The 27906-nt window shown below is 38.6% G+C and overlaps 1 protein-coding gene across 6 annotated transcripts; it reads right to left on the bottom strand.

Moving 5' to 3' along the window:
* Positions 1 to 41: 41 nt before the first annotated feature.
* Positions 42 to 27906, bottom strand: IRF7 (interferon regulatory factor 7). 6 transcript variants are annotated; one of them, XM_039322017.1, is made up of 12 exons: positions 27655 to 27906; positions 23938 to 24049; positions 21635 to 21797; positions 18652 to 18841; positions 17546 to 17637; positions 15651 to 15726; positions 14265 to 14420; positions 11213 to 11449; positions 9855 to 10031; positions 9253 to 9627; positions 4408 to 4526; positions 42 to 2233 (listed from the first exon to the last, which is right to left on the bottom strand). In XM_039322017.1, exons 2-12 carry the CDS (start codon positions 23958 to 23960, stop codon positions 2075 to 2077), a joined length of 1767 nt encoding a protein of 588 aa, XP_039177951.1. In that variant the 5' UTR covers positions 23961 to 24049; positions 27655 to 27906; the 3' UTR covers positions 42 to 2074. The 6 variants fall into 6 exon arrangements, 5 of the variants coding, with proteins under 5 accessions (XP_039177951.1, XP_039177955.1, XP_039177954.1 ...); XM_039322021.1 differs by having other exon boundaries at positions 9855 to 10028; XM_039322020.1 differs by having other exon boundaries at positions 23938 to 24051; positions 27658 to 27906.

Raw genomic sequence — 27906 nt, 5'->3', positions numbered from 1 at the left:
GTCTATTCTATTGGCTTTCAAAAGCCAATAGAATAAAAGGGAGTAGCACAGCTAAGGAAAAGGGGAAAAAATGGCGGACTGCGTTGTTTGGCGACCCCCGTGAATGGTCGTTCGACCCCAAACGGGGTCCCGACCTACGGGTTGAGAACCACTGCTTTAAAGCATGTATAGATTTCTTCAATACTGGATTTCCAAATGGCTTATGAAAATTACAGGTAATCCTCGAGGTACAACACATCATTTAGCGACTGTTCGAAGTTACAACAGACCTCCTAAAAGCCATGTACGACCGTGATTTGAAGACAATAATTTTAGAAAAGTTATCTGATCATTCGCACATACGAATGACCGGACGGCTTCATAACTTTGCAGAGATGCTGCAGCACGCCCACCTATCTCTTCCCTCCCCCCATCCTTGCTCTGCGGGTCCCCAAAGGCATGGGCCTGCTTTGCCCCCCATTTCACCCCTCACAATGCTTTGCTTACCCCTCCGGAGATCTGCAGAATTCAGTATTGTGGGCCGTTCTTACTGGGCCACGTGGAGCAGCCATTTGCAAACTGACCTCGTCTGCATCGCCCCTTTAACACTTAAACCTTCATTGTCTGTTCTCCCTATCATTGCAACAGGCTCTGGTTCCCCCCCACTTTTAAAACTTTTTCTTGAGGAAATATAGAAACTGCAAAGCACAAACTGTGGCTCATTATCCTGTTTTGAGTTAAAGAGGCCATGCAGAAAGGCAGAAGGAGGGGGAAATGCTGCTTTGCCGAGGTCAGTTTGCAAATGGCTGCTCCAAATGGCCCACAAGACTGAATTCTGCATATCTCTGGAAGGTAAGCAAGGTGTTGTGAGGGCTGGAGATGCCTGTGGGGACTCCAAGAAAAGGAAGCAGAGCACAGAGATATCTCAGGGGGTGGGAGAGGCCCTGGGAGGCCCAAGGCAGACATTCCTGAGGCATCCCATGCACATTTAATGACCCCTGCATTCACCCTTACATTCATTTAATGTCTGCATTGGGATGATGAGGGCTCTTTCACTTAACGAGTTTCAATTAACGTCCTCCCACCTTACGACCAAAATGGGCAGGCTCCATTACTGTCATAAGTCGAGGATTACCTGTATTGTAGCTTTGGAAGACAAAGAAAAATGGCCACTTGTCCTTGGGCTGCATAAGCTCCTTTTTCTATGAAAGTGTTTATTTATTTACTTATAAGATTTATATGCTGCTCCAATCAATACTGATTTTGAACAGCTTTTTTTTGTAAATAGGTTAAAATATAGAAAAATATAATACAAAGTTGAGTGCCAGAGATAAATAATTATTTCAATTAGCTCCCTTGGAATTACAAGAGAGAACAGCTTCTAATGTTTCTACTTCTAAGGAACTTGATACACTTAAAACAATTTATTAATCAAGATGTTTGCCTTGAATGAAGTTTTTAAATATTTTTTTCAAATATTTAAAAACTGCAGCGTCTGGGTGGACAATAAACTCAATTCCTACATAGGAACATAAGTCTTTTGTAAGCTTGTTTCTTTATTTTTAGGACTGAAAATACAAAACCTTGCTTTTAAGCCTCTCCTACAGCATTTGGGAATAGTCTTGTTTGGAGAAACACAGAGAAAGGAAGTAAATCAGTTGACTTTCAGGTTAGTATGTACATTTAATGTTTTTTCCTACAAAAAAGTAGGAGATAAAAGTGCATTCCAGAATCTAAATTCACCCCTGCAGTATCTGGAAATTCTTATCACATAAAAATACGTTCTTGCAAGAATTTCGTAACTTTGTGCCACATCCAATTATTACTGGCAGAGAAGAATCCTTCTTATAAAGCCACATAGCAAGAGGTACATTCCAATAAGTTCTTGGAAAGAATTCATCTCAGATGGCAGAGTATCTGTATCCCCAGGGTGTGATTATCTCAATAAATAATAGTCCAATTATGAGATTATCTGCCCTAATATAAGGCTGGGATGCAATCCAGAGATTACAGTACTTCTGCCCGTGAAACAAATGAGAGGGAACCAGCCTCATCCTTTGCAAAAACCTACTAACTGGCATATAAAACAAAACACTCAATGCGCCGTGTCAGTCTGCATGAGTATAGTAGAAAGCTGTTCTACCATATCAAAGAGGCTGTTGGAGATTTGGAGGCTCACAGTTTCGCTGTTCAGGGACGAGAAGCCTTCCCTCTGCAGGAATTCATGCCAATATTTACAAAAATTTGGAACCAGCTGTAAGATACACAGAAGACAATAAATATTGTTAGTGTATGCAAAGATACATTTCACTAAAAAAAGTTATTTAGGGATGAGACTGACTCTCTAGGAGAAAATTGAAATGGTTTCACTGACAATGGCTCCCCTGCTTAGAAATAGGAGGGCTCAGAAAAAAACAAAACAGAAGAGAGGTCAGTTTTCCCAATTAGCTTCAGATTAACTTTAGATATTCTGGGAACAAGGAGAAAGAGTAGCGAGTCCAAGAATGCAAGACAAGCAGCTTAGATGCTCCAGAATGAATACATAAATACAGTTGAATAATCCCTCCTTCCACAACGGACAAATACAGAAATGAGTGATGCACAACTGAACAAAAAATGTTCATCAGCAAGAAGAACAACAGGCTATGTGGTTTGTATCTCCCACTCACTCCAGCAGCAAAATCTAAATGTTCTTATCTAGTCCTATAAGGCAGCGGGAATTAAGAAAGAGACTGGGGACCACATACATGCTCTGCAAATGCCACTGTATTGATGAAGATGCTAGAGGTGGTTTATTGCTATGAAGGGACAGCAATATCCACACGGTAGCAAAACCTTCCAGCAATGGGCTAAACAAGCTTGCATCCAACTAGTGATTGAGACCTTGCAGAGGGTGGAAACTTGTGAAAAGGGCATAAAGAGATTAAGAGATTAGCCTTATTTTCCTAAGCAGAATCTGGTGGCTTTTGGGACACCCAGGTTGTAACTAGTACTGCTGTACCAACAAAGAATACATGTCGTGCAGTTATACAAGCTAATTTGAGGGCTAATCCACATAGAGCTCCATTTCCATCTGTCCTGTTTGCCATCGTTTGCTCCCTAGAGACTAAAATGGACGATCTGAAACTTGAGCTGGCCACGAACAAGGAGTGTATATCGGAGGTGGTGACCCTTTGAGAGCTGTATGCAACGAAATTTCATTTTTATGTATGCCGATTGGTGTACATTCAAAGTGACAATAAAGTTGTTGTTGTTGTTATTATTATTATTATTATTGGAGGGAAGATTTCAAGGGGCTACCTATTCACAAAGACTTTGCCCCTGTGGATCCAAGGAGGAAATTTTTTTTACCCATGTCCTCATAGGGTACCCTTTCTGTGATGCTCCAAGACACGCTCTAATTGCCCTAATCATTTCCAAATACAAGGATCACACAAATAAATTTTATGTTTATTATCGTTTAAAGGATGCTAATCCTATACTCACTTATAGGGTGGTAAAATATTTTCACCATGTTATACAACTGTGCAAAAATTTTAATTAGATATTCTGTTTATTGCCCTATTATTATTTTTTCTCTTCCCCAATAACTAATTACTGCATTAAACTATTTCTCTTTTTATTGTACTCTTTTATTGTAAAGGCTAGTCAAAGACTGTGATAAAGATAAACAACCTGTATGAAATATTTATAGAGATATAAAATATTTACAGAGAGCTTAATGAATATTTCCTTGTTAAATAAAGCTGCCTCTGATCAATATTATAGGAAGCCCATTTTTTTTCAGAGAAGAATCTGGTGTGTACTGAATGGAAGATTCAAAAGGGTGGCACTCCAGGATTTTTAGGGAAAAAAAACAGGAACAGAAAGGAGACAGTGAGACTGGATATATGGGTATGCTGAAATTGATAGCCTCTTGAAACCTGAAAATACAGATGACCTGATATTTTAATATGCTGGGTTGCCGATTTATTTCTATTTGACTGAGGAACTGAAATCATAGGGCAAGATTCCCCTTCTTTACCTGGTATACCTTCTGCCCCTGGAGCAATCTTGCAAATCCAACTGGAAGGTAACTGTGCCATAATCTATAGTCTGTAAGGCTTGATGTTCAAATCCAGACATGCAACTGTAGCAAGCTCAATCTGAATGAAGCTGGACTTTCTGGCTGAAGAAATCTGGGAGGGGATTGTATTTGAAATCTTGCACCCTCCATAGCAGCTTTTGGAGACAAGTCTCAAATGCTGCACAGTTTTAGTTCTTAGGGCTCATCCACAAAACCACTTGGCTATGCTTTCCTTCCATCCAGGCCTCAGGAGGAAATCATGCTGGGGTGGCAACAGACTGAAGTCCACTACTGTGATCCCTTTGAAGACAGAAATCACCTTGGACAATCTTCAGTAAATTTCCTGACACCGATATCCTTACCTTGACCAAGATCAGTTTGGACTCCTTGGGTCTGGCAGCGGTAAACCGCTGTCCAAAACACAGATAAATGGTATAATCAGGAGACGAGCCTCTTTGACCATTACGGAACTCAGTCAGTTCTATTAGAGAGAAAAATCCAGAATTCATAGCTATTTAAGCCAACATATGAATTCATAAACAGAAAAACAGAGCAAATAAATACAATAAAATCTAAGGTTAAGTAAGAAGAAACCTAGAATCTTCTGGTCCTCAACAACCCATTAACCAAGCCTACCAGATCTGATTGCATATTATGGGGAATCTTCTGACCTCTCTCTCAAAATGCCACCATAAAATCTCCTGGCCCAATCGCCAGCGTCATGGGTACTCTCGGCCTCATTCCTTGAGCAATGGGTGCTCATGCACGGGTACGCACAGGAGCCTGTCTCTCCCACAAAATCATTCCATTTCCCCCCCTCCTGGCTGCCAACCCGGAAAGGTTGGGAACTCTGCCTTAGAGGACTGAGAGGTCTTTACTAAATAATAATAATAATAATAATAATAATAATAATAATAATAATAATAATAATAAGCTGTTGCAAGAAGATTGCACAAACTGATTACAAGCAGCGGCATGACAAAGTAGCAACAATGGTGCATTGGAAGATCTGCAAAAAATATCATTTGCCTGTAAGCAAAAACTGGTGGGATCATAAAATAGAGAAAGTCATAGAAAATGATAAAATTAAACTGCTCTGGGACTTCAGAATTCAAACAGACAAGCACCTGCAACATAACACCCCAGACTTAACAATTGTCGATAAGAAAGACAAAAAAGTCTGGATAGTGGACGTGGCAGTGCCTGCAGATAGCAGAATAGAAGAGAAAGAACTGGAGAAGATAACAAAATACAAAGACCTACAAATAGAAATAGAAAGACTGTGGCAAAAACAAGCAAGGGTAGTACCAATAGTCATAGGCTCCTTGGGTGCAATCCCAAAACAACTGGAGCACCACTTGAACACAATTGGCATTGACAAATTCGCTATTAGTCAATTGCAAAAGGCGGCCTTATTAGGAACTGCTTCCATGCGACGATATCTGTAATACCATCAAACATCCACATCTACCTATCCCAGGTCCTGGGTAAGGACTCGATAGGTAGACAAAATGCCAAATCCAGTCTGAACATCTGGCTGACTGTGCGATGATCGATAATAATAATAATAATAATAATAATAATAATAAACAACTTGGAAGGGACCTTGGAGATCATCTAGTCCAATCCCCTGCTCAGGCAGGAAACCCTATACCATTTCAGACAAATGGCTGTTCAGTCTCTTCTTAAAAACTTCCAGTATTGGAGCATTCACAGCTTTTGGAGGCAGGTTATTCCACTGATTAATTGTTCTAATTGTCAGGAAATTTCTCCTTAGTTCTAGGTTGCTTCTCTCTTTAGTTAGTTTCCATCCGTTGCTTCTTGTCCTGCCTTCAGATGCTTTGGAGAATAGTTTGACTCCCTCTTCTTTGTGGCAACCCCTGAGATATTGGAATACTGCTATCATGTCCCCCCTCGTCCTTCTCTTCATTAAACCAGACAAACCCAATTCCAGCAACCGTTCCTTATATGTTTTAGCCTCCAGTCCCCTAATCATCTTTGTTGCTCTTCTCTGTACTCTTTCTAGAGTCTCAACATCTTTTTTACATCATGGTGACCAAAACTGGATGCAGTATTCCAAGTGTGGCCTTACCAAGGCATTATAAAGAGGTATTAATACTTCACATGATCTTGATTCTATTCCTCTGTTAATGCAGCCTAGCACTGTGTTGGCTTTTTGGCAGCTGCAGCACACTGCTGGCTCATATTTAAGTGATTGTCCACTAGGACTCCGAGATCCCTCTCCCTCTTACTATTGAGCAAGGAACCACCTATACTATACCTGCGCATTTGGTTTTTCTTGCCTAAATGTAGAACCTTACTTTTTTCACCATTGAATTTCATTTTGTTAGACAGCACCCAGTGTACAAGTCTGTCAAGATCCTTCTGTATCTTAAGCCTATCTTCTGGAGTTTTGGCTATTCCTGCCTGCTTGGTGTCGTCTGCAAATTTGATGAGTTCTCCATCTATCCCCTCGTCCAGATCATTGATGAAGATGTTGAAGAGCACTGGGCCTAGATGCCTGGGGCATCCCACTACACACTTCCCTCCATGTAGATGCGGTTCCATTGAGGACCACACACTGAGTACAGCCGGTCAGCCAGCTATGAATCCATCTGGTGGTGATGCTGTCTAAACCACATTTTTCTATCTTATCAAGTAGTAGATTGTGATCTACTTTATCAAATGCCTTAATGACGTCCAAGTAAATTATATCCACAGCATTCCTCTGATCCACTCATTTTGTCACTTGGTCAAAGAATACAATAAGATTTGTCTGGCATGATTGTTTTTGACAAACCCATGTTGGCTTTTCGTAATGACTTTGTTTGCCTCTAGGTATTCGCTGATTCGTTGTTTATCTTTTCCAGAATCTTCCCAAGTATTGAGGCTGATAGGTCTGTAGTTTCCTGGATCTATTTTTTCCCTTTTTTGAAGATGGGAACTACATCAGCTCTTTTCCAGTCCTCTGGTAGTTCCCCAATGCTCCAGGATCTTTGAAAAATATAGTTCAGTGGTTCTGAGATCATATCTGCCAGTTCCTTGAGAACCTTGGGGTGTAATCCATCTGGTCCTGGTGATTTGAACTCGTCTAGGCTGGACAGGTGCTCACTTACCATTTTCTTGACTATTTTAACTTGTGTTTCTAATCTGTTTTTTATGGTAGTTTTTGATAGGTTGGACTGTTTTTTCCCTTTGTGTAAAGACAGATGCAAAAAATGAGTTAAATAGTTCTGCTTTCTCCCTGTTGCTTGTCACCTTCTTGCCGTTTTCTCCCACTAATGGACCAATCATTTCCTTCACTTTTTTCTTGTTTTTTTTACATGTTGAAAGAAGCTTTTGTTGTTGTTTTTGACTTTTGTCGCAAGCCTTAGTTCATTTTGAGTCTTAGCTTTCCTCACTTTACAGTGAGGCTATTTACAGGCCCAGGCTATTTGCTGATATTGTGCCTTAGTTATGTGCCCCTCTTTCCACTTGTTATACTTGTCCTTTTTGTCTTTCAATTTATCAGAGAGTTCTTTATGCAGCCATGCTGATTTCTTTTGAGAGCTGTTATTTTTCTTCTTCGTTGGTATTGTGTTAGACTGGGCTTTTATTATCTCACTCTTCAAAATTTCCCAAGCTTCTTGAGTTGTTTTCCCCTTGAGGATTCTCATCCATGGAATCCTTCCCAAGCCCTCTCTATGTTTATTGAAATTAGCTCTCTTGAAGTCCAAGACTCTAGTTTGACTGTGTTCTATTGCTTGTGCTTGCATAATGTTGAATTCCAATATTGCATGATCACTTCCCCCCAAGGTTCCTGTGGCTTCAACACCTTCTATCATTTCATCTCTGTTAGTGAGAATTAGATCCAATATGGCTAATCTCCTAGTTCCCTTCTCTACTTTTTGGTAGACAAAATTGTCTGCTAGGTTTGTCAGGAATCTGTTTGATCTTCCACTTAGTGCAGAGTTTGTTTCCCAGTTGATATCAGGGTAATTGAAGTCCCCCACTATTATTGTGATGTGCTTCCTACATACCTTAGTTAGCTGTCTAGCAAAAGGTTCATCTATTTCCTCTGTTTGGTTGGGTGGCCTATAGTATACACCTATGGCAATGTCATTTCCCCCCCTTTTATATTGACTCAAATGCATTCAAGACAGTTTTCATCATTGTTGTGCTCTATTTCTGTAGAGATGGAGTTATTTCTTATATAGAGAGCAACTCCACCTTGTCTTTTATTTGGTCTCTTTCTTTTGAATAATTTAAATCCCTCTAGCTGTATGTTCCATTTGTGGGTTTCATCCCACCAAGTTTCTGTAATGGCAGCAATATCATATCTGCCCTCATTTACCTGAATTTCTAATTCACCCTGTTTATTTTTCATACTCTGTGCATTGGTGTATAGACATTTGAGTCCTTTATGACTCACCCTGTGTTTACTTTCTACATAACCTGTGTGGTGCTCGAGTTCCCCTGTTTTCTTACCACCTGTTTGGTTAGTGCACTTTGTGTGGCACTATTAAAAGTTTGATTTTGCTTGACAGCAAGGTTGATATTCTTGTCCACACACACATCTATGTTACATGCACTGATAACCCTATAATTTTTAGATTGCCAGGGACAGGGGTGTTCTGTATCAATTAACTCAAAATTAAGTCTTATAAGACAACCATTTTTAAGGACATAAAACAGTGATAGCAAAGCTGTAACAATACTAAACAGAAGATGGCTGAGAAAGATTTTACAATTAGTCCTCGATTTACAAGCACAAATGGGACGGATATTTCTGTCACTAAGCAATCCGATTGTTAAGTGAGTCGCACCTGATTTTGCATTCTTTTTTTGTTGCAATCACTAGGCAAAACTAGCTTCCCCCTTTGATTTGGAAGCCCCCAGGGAAGGTCACCAATAGCCAATCACATGGCCCCAGGATGCTGCAATTGTTGTAAATATAGATCAGTTGCCAAGTGCTCAAATTTTGATCATGTGATCGTGGGGAAGCTGTAACAGCCATAAATTCAAGGACCAGTTATAAGATCATCTTTTCAGTGTCACTGTAACTTCAAATAGTCATTAAACGAATGATTGTAAGATGAGGACTGCCTATAATTACCTTTCTTTAATTATTTCAACACTGATGTCACACAGCCCCTGATCTGAACACTCAAGACTGCACACAGCCCTTTCAATAAATAAGACTTTTTGCCTCATTTCTAGATCCTCACCTTGAAGGAACTGCTCATAGTTGAAGATTTCCGTTTCAACATTCCTTGGCAGTAATTTACGTGGAGGGTCCTGAGACGGATTGTCCAGCTCCTTGGAGAATGCATGGAAGACCTGACAGGTGCCAAGTCGCTTGGCCCAGATCCTCCCGTTTTTCTGAGATAATAATAAACTTGCAGTGTTTAATGCAATCAAGGTATGTTGAACTCGCTTCTGATCCGTCAGCACTTCTGGATTTGGAAACTTTATGACTTGTGCATTGTGTGGTAGGTGGTAGTTCTCCTGGTTGTAGGTGAACATGCAGTTGTCTACTTCTGCTTTGCCCTGCAGCTTGTTATGGTAGTAGATAGAGACCTCTATGGTACATGGGACAGTTTCTGCAAGAGACGAGAGTACGCAGTGTAGTGAAAGCAGACTCAGCATCCTTTTGCCTGCCAAGTCTCGCATTCTGAATAGGCATTAGCAGAAAACAAAGAAGACAGTAAAAGGAGTTTGGGAAGGAACCTACTCCCTACTTAAAAGGTATATTTTTTTGGTTAGCTGTTACTGCTCAGGTATTTTTATTAGTTGCCTCCATGAGCCCACATTAAATGATTTCACTGACCTAGAGGGTCCTGAGAAGGAACGTTATTGATGGCTGGTTCATCTGTCGGGAAGGTAGCTGAAGATACAAATACACTCTCTTCCATTGGAGCTTCCTGGTTTGCTATTCCATTATCTTGAGGCTCTTCATTCAGATAAATATTAGTGACAAAACAACTGGTGTCGCAGACAGATTCTTCTAAGATGGAAGAGAAAGAACCATTATTCTCAAATCAAAAGTCACAAGTATTATATTTTAGCCACTGAGCCACCTTTACATGGGTCTACTTCTTGTTCAATGGACACAAAACCTTTATTTTGCTGGGGGAATGGCAAAGGGAGGCATGTCAACATCAGAGAGAGTTTGGGGGAAACGAAGCTAAGCAGTGGAGGCATTGTTAAAAGTCCTCAATGGCAACATGGGTTAGATACCTCTAGCTGCTGATGCAAGGACTGTGTTTTGTTCATTTTTATCCAGAACAATGTTGGCTGATAAACCTAAGAGGGACTGTGCAAGTGACTCTAATTAGAATTTATGAACCATTGGGCAAAACTAGGAGAAGACTGGCTGAAGTGTTTGAAGTACACTAGTACAATAAAGAGATCCACAGTGGTCAATAGGTAATAGGATCCGGGGGCTAGGGTAGAGGAAATACACAAGTTAGAAACACATCTATGTTAGGAATATATTATATTGTATATAGATTTGCTTACTTAGAATGGTTTTGAAAACAAATGCAGATAAAGAGGCAAAAGTCTTGTTTGGTAATTTTATATTTTATATTAAGCTATCAAGTCAAAAGGTGGTAAAATGCCTGCTAAGAATACAAAGAAGTCACGAAACTGGTGAAAAGTGAGATGACTTGTAAATCCTTATAAGGCTTGGTTTAGCCAAATCACTTACTTCTTTTAATGAACCAAATAAGAGAAAAATCAGGAAAATTGTGTGATCTTGCTGTAGCCCTATCACTTCTTGAACCCATTTTGCCGTGTCTCCAGTGACAACAGCCATTCTCTGCACTGCCTTATTAAACAACTCACTAACAAAGTGCCTCTGCCCTTTGTTTGTTTGTATTTGTCTTACTAGTTTCCTAGAAGGATAAGTTTCCTCTCCAAGTATGAAGTGTTTAATTGGGAGTCAGGAGACAATGAAGTAACCTCTCACTCTTTGCTGGACAAGCAATTAGCCTAGATTTTTTTCATTCCTCTCCCACCTTTCATAAGCTTGCAAAGTCTGGGCAAATGGAATTAGGAAGAGGGGAACTATCTTTTGATAGTGTCAATAGGAATTTAAGCCACTACAGTGATTCAATTTAAGGAAAGTTTTGGCCTCCATTTGGGCTGAATTCATCTAGATATGCTGCAGAATACTTTACTCACCCACTTGATTAAATTGATTAGTACCAGGGAAGTTTTGTTGAGCATGTGACACTGGAAAAGCAACGGTTGACTGGGAAATCTGATTTGTTGGGTTTGCAGGTAGCCACTGGGGTCCTTCTTGGTAATAGTTAATTGCCACAGGTTCAACCACTACTCCATTCCCTGTAGGTAAGCAGTCATTTTGGGTGACCTGAGGGGCTTCAGAGGAACTTCTTTGCTCATATAAAACAGCATTCCCTGGTGTATTTAGAAAAATAAAACAAGGTAACCAGCAGAAAGAATCTACAGCCTTTATTACAGATAGGAAAAACAGATGATAAAAAGAGTTTTGTAGACAGCTCTTCTTAATATATGTTCTCCAGCCACTGGTCTTCTCCATAAGACTCTCTTTGTTTCTTTTGGATAAAACCTAGCATAAAGGCATTACATGCTTAATTTAATGGAGCCAAAGAGACAGCCCAGAACGCAAGAGTATAAATGATTGGCCCAAGAAACATTTCAGTGAGTGATCAAACAGGAATTATTAAAGAACATGGGAGTGTTTACTATACAGGGGAAAAAAATGCTTGATATGATGCTGGACTTACGGGAAGATGGCCAACTGGGTGACATGCCCAGAGAAAGATCTCTGAAGGATTTTTCCCTGGGGTGTAGCTCCTCAACCTTTTAACTGAAGGGACTTGGCATTCCTTCAGTTTTTAAGACCCACCCAGTCAGTGTGGGTCGAAAAACTTTCCCTCAGAACCCTCCAAAACAGCTGTAAGCTGGCAGACGGCTTCTGGAGTTCGTACAAAGCAATCTGCATGCCAAAAGCTGGGGGGGGGGCTACAATCTGTTTGGGGTTGAAGAAGCCGACACTTGAAATCCACATTTCAAATGGTCAGTAAGTTGCGCCTTTCTCTTCTTGTTGTTAGTTGCAAAGTTGTGTCCGACCCATCATGACCCCATGGACAACATTTCTCCAGGCCTTCCTGTCCTCTACCATCTTCTGGAGTCCATTTAAGCTCACTCCTACTGCTTCAGTGACTCCATACAGCCACCTCATTCTCTGTCGTCCCCTTCTTTATTGCCCTCAATCTTTCCCAGCATTAGGCTCTTCTCCAGCCTTTTGGTACTATCCATGGGGTTTTCATGGCAAAGATACTGGAGTGGGTTGCCATTTCCTTCTCTGGTGGATCACATTTTGTCAGAACTCTCTGCTATGTCTTGGGTAGCCCTGCACAGCATAGCTCATAGCTTCATTGAGTTATGCAAGCCCCTTTGCCACAACAACCCCATGAAGGTGTTTCCCTTCTTAATCACCTTCAAACACTATTATTCTTTTCAAGCCAAGTTAAAAAAAGGCTCTTTTTAGTTACAGCCTGTTGTGCCTTTTTGAAGACTCATGCCATTTTAGCGATTTTTCTTTGCCTTAAACAATAAGGAAGAAGGCTGCTAAGGCAAGCCAAATAAGGAAGTGTGGTGAAGAAGAAAAAAAGCTGACGGAGACATATAAAGAATGAAGGCTGTGATTTTAGTTTAATATTGTAGTAACTTGTAGCCTGGTCTTCTCTGCTGTGGGTGGCAAAAAGTTTCTGATAAAAGTGGAAGCCAAGATGGTGGAACAGATTATTAGAGAAATAGTTGAAAGGTCTTTAAATAAAATTTGCCAATTCGCTGACCAGCTGTGCTTTAAGGATAATAAAAAAATCCTCTCAAATTATTGAGATGCAAACATGTGGAGAATGCTATCATATTACCAAGACAACTTCACAAGTAGTTGAAACTTCACAAGTAGTTGAAAAGGCAGAAAATGCAAAGCAGCTCATTGCAGTTTTGGAAGAACCTGCTATTAACTTTCATTATTATGGCGTAAATATAAAATTCTCAATACAACTGAAAGAAGAAAAAAGACAAATTTGGACTTTCTCTTTAAGGACATTAACAAGGCTGATGATTCCGTGATAAAAAGGCCTACAACCTCCGGGTAAAACTTCTAGAGAAAAAAAAGATTTTGCTCTATGACGATAACCTGGAAGGAATGACTTAAACCATCAACACTGGAAGTAGGATGGATTTTCTTTGCTTGATATTTATAACTGGAAGAAAGTCTTTATCAAAAATTTGAAAATTATATATATAGTAATTTTTAAAGTATGAAAAATGTTTTTGAAAATGTATTTGAGACTACTTGTACTAAGAGAAAGTTAAAGAAAATGATGTACTAGTTTAAAGAAAACTTTTATATGTTTATAAAAGGAAGAAAAAAAAGATATTATTCTATAAGGGTAGTTTGGAGCTAAATTCAATATTGAAGTTCAAAGCCTGTTTGTTAAGAAGTTAAAGAAGAAAAAAAGTATTAGAAAGTTTTGATTTTAGAAAAGTATTTAATGAAAGTTTAGCATTTTTCTTTTTTAAAAAAAAGGGCGTGGTGGAAAAAAAAAGTTCTTTTCCTAGTAAGGTCAAAGAATTTGAAAGTATATAGTTAACTTTGTTAATAAAAATGGTGATAGTTTATAAAGATTATTAGGTGCAAATAGAAATACATACCACTTCCACAGCAAGGGAGATAAAGCAGGAATGACTAAATTGATCATTCTATTTAAAGAGGAGAATATACTTGAGTATGCTTTTCATTCGGATACCACTTCTGGATTTTGTGCTTGTGACGAAAAAAAAAATAATTCTGACTCTGGCTTTGTCGATTAGATAGATTTCCATGTTATAGAAATGGCTAGTTATATAATAATGTGTAAAAACAAAAAGTTGAGGCTAGAGTGCTTTTATTTTGTACTGTGCTGAAGAGTTGGAAGTCAACACCTTTTTTTTCTTTTGCCTTGTACTTCACACCTTCTCTTCCCCTTTCCTTTTCCCTCCCTTAATATCTTATTTCTATTTTTCTTTGTATTTTATATATTAAATAAAATTATTTTTTTAAAAAGGTCTTCATCCCTGTCAGAGACACTCTACTGCATCCTGCACTAAGCAGGAAGATGGACTAGATAAAACTTCAAGATCCCTTCCACTTCTGTAATTTTGTGATTCATTGTTTAAAGTCTATGTTTAGACTTACCTATAGGATTACTGGAATCTGTGGTTACTGTTGGGGCCCGTGAGACCTGCAACGTTTCAGTCAGATTCAGTTGGGACTCCTGAATAATCCACTGGAGCATATCATCACTGGTCTGGTAAAAACTGCCTGCTGCATTCTCATTTGGCACTGCAGAACCTACACATACATTAAGATCCACCGTTAACAAGATTTTTGCAATAACACGTATGCAATAAACTTACTTAGCCTACTGACTTTATCAACATTAAATGTAATATAATGTAAATTCTTGGGGAATCTCTGCAAGCTACACTATTGGATTGTAATGGTTGTTAACTGTCTGCACATGTGCGTTAACAAAGGAAAAGCCAATGGCAAATATCATAATCAATTATGCATTTGGGTAGAGGAAGCCCAGTGTCAGAATACTTCATCCCATTCTGTCCCTGATTAGCTCTAGACATTGGGTAGGAGACTCACTGTACCTCCTGTCTGGCTCTGGGTGAAGATATTTAACTGGATATCATCAGCATAATATTTGCTTACTCCAAATAGAAGGACTTCAGCCATGTGTTTCAGGTAGATATTTTGAAAAATGTAAGGGAGATACATGAACCCTGTGGAAACCCATGGACAAGCATCCAGGAACTCAACTGCTCATCCCCATCACAACTGACTAAACCTGAAAATGGGTAGGAAGTAACACTGGTGCAGAATGCAATCAATTCCCACACATTGCAGGGGGTCCAAAAGAATACCAGAATTCATGGTAATGAACACTTCTAAGAAATTAAATAGGACTAAGAGGGATGCACTCGGGCATCCAGGTCCAAATAAAAATCATCTACCAACGTGATCATACAACCACGAGTCTGAAATTTGACCAAAAAGGGATTTTATCTAAATTTGCTCTGTCCAAGATTACTTTGCAGCTGCATCTATAGTCTTTCTCAAAAACTTTTGTTAACAAATGATCCAATGGAGCTGAACCAATATAGTCTCTTCAGGAGTTATCAATAAAATACATTCTCATCTTGGCCAAATAGTGTTCAGTAATAACAACAGATTAAGTCTAAGAAGTATACTACAAATTAAAAGGTTTTCCCACTTTCCTTCCTTTCAATAATTCAATCATGCAGCAATAGGCATTAGTAGATATAATTGGCAGCCCAAATTCCTAATTTTGAAAACCAGATGTAAGCTTTAATAATTAAAAGAAAAGGATATTTCACCATTTCACAGGCATAAAGTTGCCTGCAACTGTGGTTCCAGTTGAACTGTGGCAGTGAAAATGGGCACATTTGTACTTGTTATTATTAAACATGTTTCATCGCAGTCTAGTCAAGATGATCAAAGCCCCTATCCCAGCCAACTCTTGTAGAAATAAGTGAGTACCCACAACTTTACCTGGCATTCCATTTTCCAGTGTCAAAGTTTGAAAAGCAGCATCAATTTCCAGCTGTGAACCAGACGAAAGGTTTTGCTGCACATACGGAGAAATACCATGTGAAAATGTTCATTATATGCCAGTCGACCTGCCTTGATAGTACACTTAGAGCTTACCCCATGACACTGCCACATTTTTCAGTAATCAATTCACTCTCAACTTAAAGTGCCACAAAAGCTACCTCAGGTCTTCCAAATTAAGTTACCTCAATATTATGCAGGAGGGATCCAAGAATTATTGCTATCAAAACCACAGATTTAAAAGTGTGTAGTTCATATCTCCCACTTCAAATCTATATGAATCAGATTGTTCACTTCTACTAGGCAGGAAACTGCTGTGGATTTTTTTCATGAAAAAGTAAAAGGGAGAGCAAAGGTCCTCCTTGAAAATCAGGGCTGAAGAAGCTTCTTGGATGAGAAGTGAAACATCTTCAAAGAAAAACAAGAAAGTCCAGTTGCCTCTTGAAAAAGCATGGGACTTGAAAATATTTAGTCCATTAGGAATTTAAGATGACAGTTCCTGGTATGACAACTCAATAGTAAATGTACACTTGGCATGTAGATGGCCTCAAATTTCACCCTTATCATGTCCAGTAAGGAAGGGTGAGCAAAGATTTCAGTCTAAATTACTACACAGATGGTGCCAATCCATGTCAATAATACTTGACCCAAAGGATTATTGGGTTAGCATAAGGCAATTTCTAGATTACCAGGGGTTTCTAAACATTCTTTCTACCTAGACTCTGAACATCTCCAGATTAATTATTTAATTAAAATGGATTGGCAGTCATTCTAGCAGACTCTTAGCACATTAAAACTGATAAAAACATTAATATCAGCCAGACAGCCCAGACTAAAACAATCTAATAAGCACCCAAATCAACAAAATGATTGTATTGTGTCTTCAATAGCACATTCTAATACCAAAATATAATGTATCCTCCATAGAAAAGAATTCAGTGGACAAACATTTAAACTAAGTTTCTGGGCAACATAGCTTTTATATTCTTAGTACAATCTGATTAAAACAAGAATAACTTTTGGTTTCACATCTAAAAATTATCACAGTTTAAGCACCAGTAGATGGAAGTTCTAGAAAATTCTTGGATGAAAAGTTTCTTAAAAACCATAGAATCAAGGATGCTTCCAATCCACATGCCTAAAAAGATACTTGGGTGTTTACATTTAATCAGTCCTGTAAAGTCTTCCAATAACAAGATACTAATATAATTTGCTAGTGTTTTACAATGAAGAAAAAATTCTTCAGACACTTAAAACCACTTTTTAAGCTATAAAACAATGGCAGCAAGAGAAGGCAAAGGAACAGCACTTCACAAGGCCTTGAATGGTTCTGGGAGAAGATGTTGCACGTGATTTATTTTCCTTGAAATATACCTCACGTATATGATAAAACAGACAAACAGCAGCATCTCTCTGACTTTGAATTGTTTTAAAAAGTCAGGCAAGATTGAACCTGGTAAAAACTTAGATTATTGATAAATATTAGATCTCTAGGTTAAACAGAAAGATAGATCAGGAACTAGTCTGACTTCAAGACTTCACTGTATCCTGTATTTTGTTGTTGTTGTTGCTTTCCATTTTAAATAAGTCACAAATTGTTTAAGATGCTGTTTCTCTAGAGACGGGGGTTTCTCCAGTCCTGTAAATATCCCCATAATCTCTGTATCCGTATGCTTTTCAGTTTTGTCAGCATAGATTATTTGTTATGAATTCATTCAGTGATTTTTTTTCATACAATTTACTATCAATGTTGACTAATTCCAAAACTTCATGTTTTCAGTGGCTCCTCTGCCTTCTCAAATCCAGTCATCACAGCAAGGGCTACAATTCTGTACCTGGCACAACTGTGCAGATTGGTGCAGAGGTGGACATTCTTCACTGTATGGACTGAAATGCAATGCTTGAGCTTCATGGTCACTCCCATTATCTTAAAAAGAGGATAACAGCAAAGAATATTGTTATTGAGATATTGAGAATTTTCTGTTTTACTTATTAAGAATTAAATTCAAATATTTTTTCGTTGAGCATAAGCTATACTGAGTCACAAGTAATATCACCTAGCATTCCATGCACTAGTAATATATTGGGCTTCTATCACCAACTCTTATTCAGTTTGGGTGATTAGTTAATGTTTTTTGAGTCAAGAAAGCATGTTGTATAATTCTAATTTCTCTCTGGCAGTTGGATTCACATCAGCAGAGCTACTTTGCCAATATGCTGATTGTTAGCCCCACTCAGCAGTGCTTAAGCTTAGTTTTTAAAAGCTGATACTCAAATTGCACAGTTTTGTATGTACTTGAAAATACCATACTCCCCCTCAGGAGGATCACCTCCAAGCTCACTTATTTGGATTTCACAATCCTGACACATCAGAGCTCCCATCACTGGGACAAGAGGAATCTTTGTGTAACAAAGACAAGCTATGAAGTTGGTTCACTCTCTTGGTTCATTCCAGTCCCAAACATACCATCTTAATTCACACTTCCTAAACTGAAGTATACTTATTGCACATTGCCTAATAATTGGCAATCTTATTTCAAAAATCCAGTCCTGTACCACTGCAAATTTTCATATATGAAAGGGTTCTAGAAAATCGAAATACTTTAAGATGTAGTTGCTGATCTATGATATATACCAGGGGTCTTCAAACTTGGTCCTTTTATGACTTGTGGACTTCAACTCCCAGAATTCTTCAGCCAGCATGCCACAAGTCCACAAGTCATAAAAGGGCAAAGTTTGAAGAGCCCTAATATACACAGTCATTGTTATAGCATTCTCTAAGATAATGCTTGGCAAAGTTAGCTTAGAATAATATGAATATCCACCATTTATTTTTAAATGATAGCCTTTCAAAACTTCAGACTCGTAACTTTTTTCATTATTTCTTATACACAGGAAATTGCATCCTTCTGGCTTAATAATATAATACAAGAAGTCTTACTTGTACTCGAAGAGAGGTTAGCTGTTGATTCAGTTTTTGGTTTCAGGGGGATGATTCTGTATTTGTGAAAGTCAGGTTTATCTGACACCAGTTCTTCAAATCTCTTCGTACTGTTCATGGCACAGCGGAAGTTGAGTTTCCATTTACTAGGAGTTGTTTTATTATATTTTTTGCTATACATAGCCCATGCCTTTTCACATGAAAACAGACAAAAAATAGAGAGATGAAAACGTAAACATTCAATGAAACATCTGGTCCCACCTTGTCCAATTCCTGATCCAGCAAATCAGGAATAGGACAATCAGAAATTAATTAAAAAGACAAATATCCCCAAATTTGATAAAAGGTAAGAGTGTATCAAACAGGCAACTAGAGATGTTATTTCATTATGTACTTTGCTCATGTATAGCCTTTCCCAATTTTGTGCCCTTTCTAATGTGCCAAATTTTATGCCCTTCTGAGTTCTCAAAAATGCAAGTATCCAATATCTGGAGAATGCCAGATTGGAGAAGACTATTCTTGTGCAACTAACCTTTTTTTAAAGAAGTAACTGGGAGATGGTAAACCAGATGAGAAGCACACCGTGGTGAGAAGTGATGATAAGAACTTGCATATTTTGTATTAGTTACTGTCTCAAAGGGGTCATGTACACTGACTACCGATGAATATAGCCAACTGACTACTTGGGAAAGTCCTTTCCAGACCAAAGATTTTTAAATTTACATACAGGGAACTGAGTTTCTTAAGTTTTTATGACTTTCTTGCTAAGAGAGAGTCCCAGAATCATCCCACAAGATTCTTTATATAGCAGTGGTGGCGAACCTATGGCACGGGTACCAGAGGCGGCACTCAGAGCCCTCCCTGTGGGCACGCACACCATCGCCCCAGTCCTAGGCCTTCAGCTGGGTTTTATAAAACCTTTTTGCTTTAGGCCTCCGCTGCCGTGTGCAAAAAAAAAAAAAAAAAGGTTCTATCAGTCAATTTCAACTTCTCGTGGGAAAAAAAAAGATCTTGCAAAGTTGGAATTGATTGATTGAACTTTTTAGTCCCACCCAGTCTGCCATTATCACCGCAGTCACGCCCACCTAATGGGCCACGTCCACCCAATAGGCCACACCCATCCGGCACTCGACGATACATAAGTGGTTTTGGGTTGCAGTTTGGGCACTCAGTCTCTTAAAAAGTTCGCCATCACTGCTATATAGCAATGCTCTGAAATAGACAAGTCGTCCATAAACTGGAAGGCGGGGTTGCAATCATTTTGTTTCTTTTTATAATGCTTGAATAATTCCTAAGTTTGTAAAATATTATTGAATGTATGTATGTTGAAAGTTTAAAAGATGCATTAGAATTAATTGTTTTACTTACAAAGGTGGAACTTTCTTAAGAAACGCTTAAGATTTTAAAATGAATATAAAAGAGTTTTCCTCTTAAGGTTAAAGTATTTGAAAAAGTATGGTGATTTTTGTTAAAGAGATGATTATAGTTTAAAAAGATTAATAAGTTAAATAGAAATATATATCAGGGGCAAAATGGATTTGGAAAAATGGTGATGTCACCTGATTTAAACAAAGATTTTATTTTGTTAGTTTTTATTGGGATATTGCTTCTGATTTTTATGCTTGAGATAGAAAAAAACTAAAATTTAGAATTTGGTTTGAATATTTAATAATTGTGTAGTTATAGAACTGGCTTGTAATAATAACAGGTAGTGTAAAAAGTTGAAGTCATAAATGTATTAATATTTTATTGTGTTGAAAAGAATTGGAAATCAGAATCTTCTCTCCCTTTTTACCCTGTACTTCCTCCTTTTTAATCTGTATTTGCATTGTATTTTATGCTACAATAAACTTTAATAAAACTTTCTTTAAATAAAATAAATAATGTACACTGAGAGAAATATCTCCTATTCAGAATGGGAGCAAAGTTTCCACACGTACCAATAAGAACTCTCCACCCATTGTAAATAACAGGTCCTTGCTTGTGGGCAGTTTCTGAACTCAACTACAGTGAGAATGAAGATTAAAATACTACTTTACTCAGAAATGGTTTTCATTAAACTATCAGACATTGCTACTCCAACCCTTTCTCCTTTATCCAGCAACATGCTGTAGCTGCCAAAAAAGCCAATACAGTTCTAAGCTGCATTAATAGAGGGGTAGAACCAAGATCACATTAAGTGTTAATATCGCTTTATAATGCCTTGATTAAGACCACACCTGGAATATTGCATCCAATTTTGGTCACCATAATATAAAAAATATATCAGAGTGCAGAGAAGAGCAACGAAGATGTTTAAGAGACTGGAGGATAAAACATACAAAGAACAGTTGCAGGAATTGGGTATATTTAGTTTAATGAAAAGAAGGACTAGGATGCTATGATAGCAGTGTTCCAACATCTCAGGGGCTGCCACAAAGAAGTGGGGCTCAACCTATTCTCCAAAACATCTGAAGGCAGGATAAGAAGCAATGGATGGAAACTAATCAAGGAGAGAAGCAACCTAGAAGAGGGGTCCCCAACCTGTGGGCTGTGGCCCGATAATGGACCATGGCCTGCTGGCCACCGGGCCATGGGATAGGCTGGCCAATGCATGCATGTGTGTATGCATACCCCCTCATTTGTGCTAGCACTGCGGCTGCGGGGAGCAAAAACAGGACGCCGCGCCATGGGGTGCAAAAATGGGCTGCCGCTGCCTACATGTATCTAGACGTTTTTAAAGTAATCTGTCAGCTAAATGGAACCACAAGTTGCTATTTATACTAGGGATGTTTGAGTAAAATGGATTCTTCATTTATATAGCAAAGCTTTCAGAAAAATTACTAGGTTGGTTTCTTTCAGCATCAGTGAGTAAGTCCAATCTGCACAGGCTTACATCACGATCTATTTAAAATATTAGAAGCTTGAAATGGTTACAGAAGAGAGTACAGTTTGGTATGGCAAACATATACACATAAACATTTTGAGCAGAAGATGTTCATACCCTGAAAATCTTATAATCATCTGCCACAAGATCCCTCTTTGAATAATGTTTCCAAGGGATACAAAACTCTGTGTGATTCTTGTCTGTCCACTCCAAACCCGTGTAGATTCCACTGTTGATCTGTTCAATCAACCAGTCAAAAAACCCAACTTTTTTAGGATTCCTGAGTGAGGAAATAGAAGAATTTTACTCCTTGAAAACTATAGCCAAGAATTGCCACAACAGAAATGACTGTAAGTCGACATGGAGGGTGATCTCCAAAATCTCTCATTGCAGACTTCAGGCAAAACGATAAAACCTCCAATTAAGAAAAGGAAGTGTAGCTGTCGTAATAGGGTTTTCAAATAAAGAAGCCAGAATCAAATATTTCTTCCCTGAACTTTACAAAACTGCACTTTTTCATGGCATAGCCTGATTGGATCATTCTGTTCATTTTAGGTGAATCTGAGAGTCATAATATACAATATAGCAATCTTCTCTAACTTAATACCAGTACTTTTTCTCCCCTCAAACCAAGCTTAACACTTGATGCAACAGACAACATTCATTCTTCTTTTGAGAACAATACAGATATGGCTTGTCACTACTTTGGAATGTTTTTCAACCTCCTTATCTAGTCTCGAATGTCTTGATGTTTTTTCATCCACATACAGTACTAAACAGGCCTACTTTTGTTAAACTTTTTCAGGATCAGCTAAATTCTGCTACTTTCACTTGATCCTTAATCAAAGGTTGAAAAATGTCAACAGATAAACATGGCATGTTACATGTTGTGCTTATTTTGAAGTTGTACTTGAATTTGTTTATCTTGTGGATGTTAATTTACCTATCCTGGAACATTTAACTACTGCTTGACTGCAGTAAGGGAGTGACTTTGCAGACAAAAGAAGAACAAATCATTAATTTGACACAGTAGAGTTATGCAATTGTGGAAGGGATGTTCCCTGAGCAATTGTCAACGATTAGGAAGAAACTATGCTTTTTCCTGAGCTAGTCTGGCTGGTACTCTACTATCCTAAGGAGAGATATATTTGATTTAAGGGAGTATTGACAGTATTGTACACTATTGTGTACAATCACTTTCTCCCCTTCAAAGCCACATAGCTACAGAGCCATAGTACCCAGTAGTGAAATCAGATTTAGATAGGTGAAAAATAATAGTTTTCTATATCAGTAACTCCCCAGAAATAACACGGGCAGTAACGTAGTCTTCCTAATCATTATCCTAATCATTAATAAATAACTTATACTACACTAATTACATCAGTGCAGAATTATGGCACTTGTAAATCCCCCACGTTTTACAATGTAATGCTCATTATTTAGTCCTCTTTTTGATCTAAAACCCAACATTTCCAGTTGCTACGTAGAAGCACAAGCTGCAGCATGGAGATTGTGGAGCCACAAACTGCTTGCTACTATGCAACCTTCCCCAATCTAGTGTCATTATTAGACTACAACCCACCAACTACCTGACAGGAAAGCAATACCATTAGGGCAAGTGGGAGCTCTAGTCTAAGATACGTGGAAAATACTAAGTTGGCCAAGATTGCAATAGTGTGCATATGAGGACTTTCAGATTCACCTAAAATAGAATAGACACAATCAACTGTATCTGTAGGAGGAGGGCAAAATATTAAATATGCATCCCCACACAAGTGATGTGACTTGCAACCAACTCAGTAGTATAAATGCAGAACCCTAGGGCAGGGGCTCCCAACCCCCAATCTGTGGACTGGCATAGAGCCACGGCACGCCAGAAACCGGTCCGTGCAAACAAGCAAAGCCCCATCTGCAGGATGCAGGCAGTACACAAAAACACACACCCTCTGGTCCACGGAAAAAAGGTTGGGGACCTCTGCATTAGATACTACGTTGACATATTAAGCTGACTCACAAGTTTATGGTATATTGAGTTCACTTTCTATCAGCATCCTAACATCAGCATGGAGTTGTAAAAACCATTATTTGTTCTTTGTTATTTTGTTATTTATAGGCTGTAAATTCTAAGCAGATTTACAGGGAAGAAAATGCTATTGAATTTACTTCCAAAAGCTTTAATAAAGAAGTCCTGATCTCTTCTTGTTTTGCTTTTTTTTCTTCCTCTCAATGTAATTTAGGTCAAAAGCTCTTATTTACAGAAAAGAGAAGTGCTTGGCTTTATTGACAGATTTATCATACTATTCACTAGCTGAAAAGCACTGTGTATAAATAAAAGTAAAGATACACAAGCCCACTTTTCCTTTGCCCACACGTACATTTTTATTGTTATTGTTTTAGAATTCTACCCAAGAAGCACTTACCCCTTATTTGCAGATGCTGCCATTGTGTAGCTGTCAGATGAAATATGAAAGAATTCTCTCTTTTTTACATCAAGTAACTTATGGATTAATGGAAGACCCCTCCAGGGAGAACCTGTTCCAAAACAACAACCAGATGACATAACCTTGTTAATTACTGGTTTTTGAATTTTTATTACACGTCTTCATAGCCAAGTAGGCTTCAGATTCATCTTCCATATCACATTCTAAACTTTTTTAATACTCTGGGCAGTTTTAGAAATACAGAAGTCAATCATTTCAGACCAGAATAAAAATCTTCGCACCAGAGCAAAATAAATGTTTTTCACAGTATCATGGCAGCCCGTTCAAAATAAGCCAACAAAAACTGACATCAACTGTTTAATTAGCAATGATTAATAAATAAGTAATATGAAATACCTAGAAGAAATAGCAAAGTTTAGCTCTAAAGGCAGGATGCTACAAAACCTGGGCTTTCCCCAGAGGAAGACTGTCTATCTACATCCCATGACTAATCTCATGCAGGGAAAGCACTCAAAGCCTTCTCTCCATTGGTGCACATGTAGGTGGAAAAAACTGTCCCAAGACAGCCCCCAATATTGCTCTATAATAATCCTCCTGCTTTTGTGTTTTTATTGAGCCTTGATGCACCTTTAATTGGACTTTGGCTTTTAATGAATGTCTCTTTTCATTTTGTTCACTGCCCAGAATGGAGATATAGCATCTATATACATTTGATAAGATAATAAAACTTGGCATACATCATATTGCAATAGTTAGCTCAGTGAACTTATCACTAAGGCAGATTGAATTCATTCAAGAATCACATTCCTTCTAGAAAGTGCTCAGTCACAATTTCAACAAGGCTGCAAGTACACCCAAAGCTTAGTCTATACGATCTGAAGAAAAGCCACTATGCACCTACTCTAGATGGAATAAGGGCAGGGATGTCAAACTGCCGGCCTGCGGGCCAGATGCGTTATGGCAAAACCATGCCCACCCCATTGCCGTCAATGGAAAAAAAGTCATGCGTCGCGACACGTCATGTGACATTGAGTTTGACACCCCTGGACTAGGGGAATCAAACTCGCTGTCCTTGTCAATAGTGGTGATGCTTCCTATGTCAGCCTTTTCCAACCATTCAGCCATATTGAGTCCCAATTTCCAGATTTCTGAGCCAGCCTATATCACGAAGCATAGTTTTCAAATGATAAGTACTAAGTTGAGGAGTTTCATAACAGGGACTTCGGTTTAGACTGAGAGTCAAATGAGGAGGTCTTCTACTACTATTACACTGGGGTAGATTGGACTTTGCATCACATAAGGGTCCAACTCTATTGATCAGATCTACGAAGTCCTCATCTAACACACTCCATCCCTTAAACTTCAAATAATTGCATCCCCACACAATGTATATGAATACATGCTTCAAGTGTTTTTCAAAAATTGAAATATCTTGCTGTACCTAAGGGCTCATTAGCCAAAATGCCTGTGCCTTGAAAGGCATCAACCTGTTTGACCACCAAAATAATTGCTACTGCACGTTCTCTTCCAGATTTTTGAGGGGATAGCAGATGATGAGGATTCAGACATCTCACTTTCTGTGGGACTCTTGCTTGAAATTTACTTTGAGGTCATACTGATATATCGTGAAGATGTTTTTTTTAAAAAAAACCTCACCTTTTACACTGTGAAATGTTAATGATAATTTCAAGCTATTTTTAGGTTTTGACTGTTTTGACCATATTGTATGTTTATTTCCTCAAATTGAAAGTTGATCTTGAAGGAATTGCAGAAGGGAAAAATATAAATATTTACTGAACAAAACCTGCCTCAAATAGATGAAAATTCCTGTTTGGTATGGTAGAAGCCCATAGTGACAAGATGTTTTTAGTCTCTATATAACAGACTCACAAAATCCATTAATAAAAAGGTTTTGCAATCCTTCACAATCTTTCTAAATCATTACCCACACCTACTATACCAGGAGACTGTGAGTTCTAGTCCAGGCCTGGGCATACCTAACTGGCTGGGTGAGTTTGGACCAGTCGCATTCTCTCTCAGCCCAACCCACCACACAATCATTGTTACAGGGAAAAATCCCTATAATACATAACTTACATCATTTGCATGATTCATATTTCATCATCCCCCTCCTTCAACCACTGGAACTACAGGAGATTCAAAGATTGATAATGAAAGCAGGAAATGTTACCTTGTACTACTAAACAATCTGTGCCCTGCTGGGTTACTGTTTCAAAGGTATTTCCTTACTTAAATAGAGAAACAGAATGATTACTGGCAGGCAAAAGAGCAGAGAGAGCAGGAGTAACTTTCTCATTGATTTTCCTTGTAAGAAGCTGGCAGGGAGCACTGAAAATGATGATCACATAATGAAGTGGCCACAATTATCCAATTTCAATCCCACAGTAGTCATAGGTCCTGGATTTTTGATGCATTCTGTAAGTTAACCCATCTGAAGTATGTTGATTCAAAGACTGTTGCCATATTGACCAACTTTTTTACAATGAAAAGGACACAAATAAATTGAAGAAAAAAATATCATAAATAAAAGAAACATTTTATTCATTGCAACAATAATACAGACAACTTGCATGTGCAAAGTTTGCCAGCTGGGTGTTTTGGCGGAAGTAGCACAGCTCATGCAAAAATTGAAAAAAAAACCCATCAAAAAAAGGTGCCGGAACGCCATTCTGAGCTTTCTATGAGAGAGAAAATGCCCTGCAGATTAATCTTCAAATATTGAAAAGGAGGACATGTAGGAGGACACTTTTCGAGGGAGGACAACTTACAAAAGGAGGACTGTCCTCCCTAAAGGAGGACGGTTGGTCACCTTACATATGATGCACATTTCAGTGGATCATATAGCAACAACTGAAACAACCAATTGAAGGTTACAAACAATCGGACACAACTGTTTTAGTAGCACAGAGATCACTTTCCATCAGCACAAATGCTGGTGAAAATAATCTTTAACTTAGCAGCAAATAAAACTCCAAAATTCTACTTCTTTCCCCAGAGAAAAAAGTATTTTGGTTGCAAACTGACTTAATAGCCCATTCATATGCACATTACTTAGAGAACATTAAGCAGGTCTCCTACCAGCAAACAAGAACTTTTCTTGCATACAATCTGCAGAACTATATAAAGCAATACACTTAGCATTCTCCCCCACCTCATGGTTACTTTTTATCACCACTTGCATCCAAATTCTTCCCAGGTGTTGATGCAACTGCAACAGGGAAAATGCAGGGCAAATCTACTTTGCTTCCTGGAGCAACCGACAAGCAGATCACACCTAGTTCTTCTAGGCTGCAGATAAACCAAATCTCTACACCTGCTACCTGGGGGGGGGGCGTTGTGAGTCAGGTATACAAAGATGTTGCTCCGATGTTGCACTGTTTTCGGCTGTTTGCAAATGCATTTTCAGGACGCTTTTTTTCTTTTTCATAATTTAATCGGATAATTTAAATTGAGTTTCATTTTTTAAAAAATGTAATAATTGGACGCCGTACCGAAAAAGCAGCTCATAGCCGCAAAACCTCTTGCGCCGGCTAGACACCGAAAAAGTGAAAATACCCACCTAGAATAAGAAAGTGGCTTTTTTTTTCCCTTCATCTGGGTGGAAGCAACTTCAGCTCAGCTAACTCACTCTCTTCTACGAGTTAAAATCACTCCAGAAAAAGGACAAATCATTACCTTTTTTTTTTTTTCCACCAGCGGAGAGCTCCTACGGCGCGACAGAGAAGAACGCGGAAACCACAAAACTCTCTCGCCCTCTGCGTGATGTTTATATTACAGATCGGAGGGAAATTTCATTGACCAATGACAGCCAATCAGAGAGAACCACCTTTCGGATTGGCATGCTCCTCGCGGGGAGGGCACATGCCTTTCGCTCTTCTCAATCGCTGCCAAGGGCCTAGTGCGGTCGCGAGGAGGGAGTCCGGCTGC

Source organism: Crotalus tigris, unplaced genomic scaffold (genome assembly GCF_016545835.1).
Source record: "Crotalus tigris isolate CLP2741 ecotype Arizona unplaced genomic scaffold, ASM1654583v1 scf7180000023830.6690815, whole genome shotgun sequence".
NCBI lineage: Eukaryota > Metazoa > Chordata > Lepidosauria > Squamata > Viperidae > Crotalus > Crotalus tigris.
The sequence above is the reverse complement of the archived record's forward strand: the minus strand, read 5'-3'. Positions and strand labels throughout refer to the sequence as shown.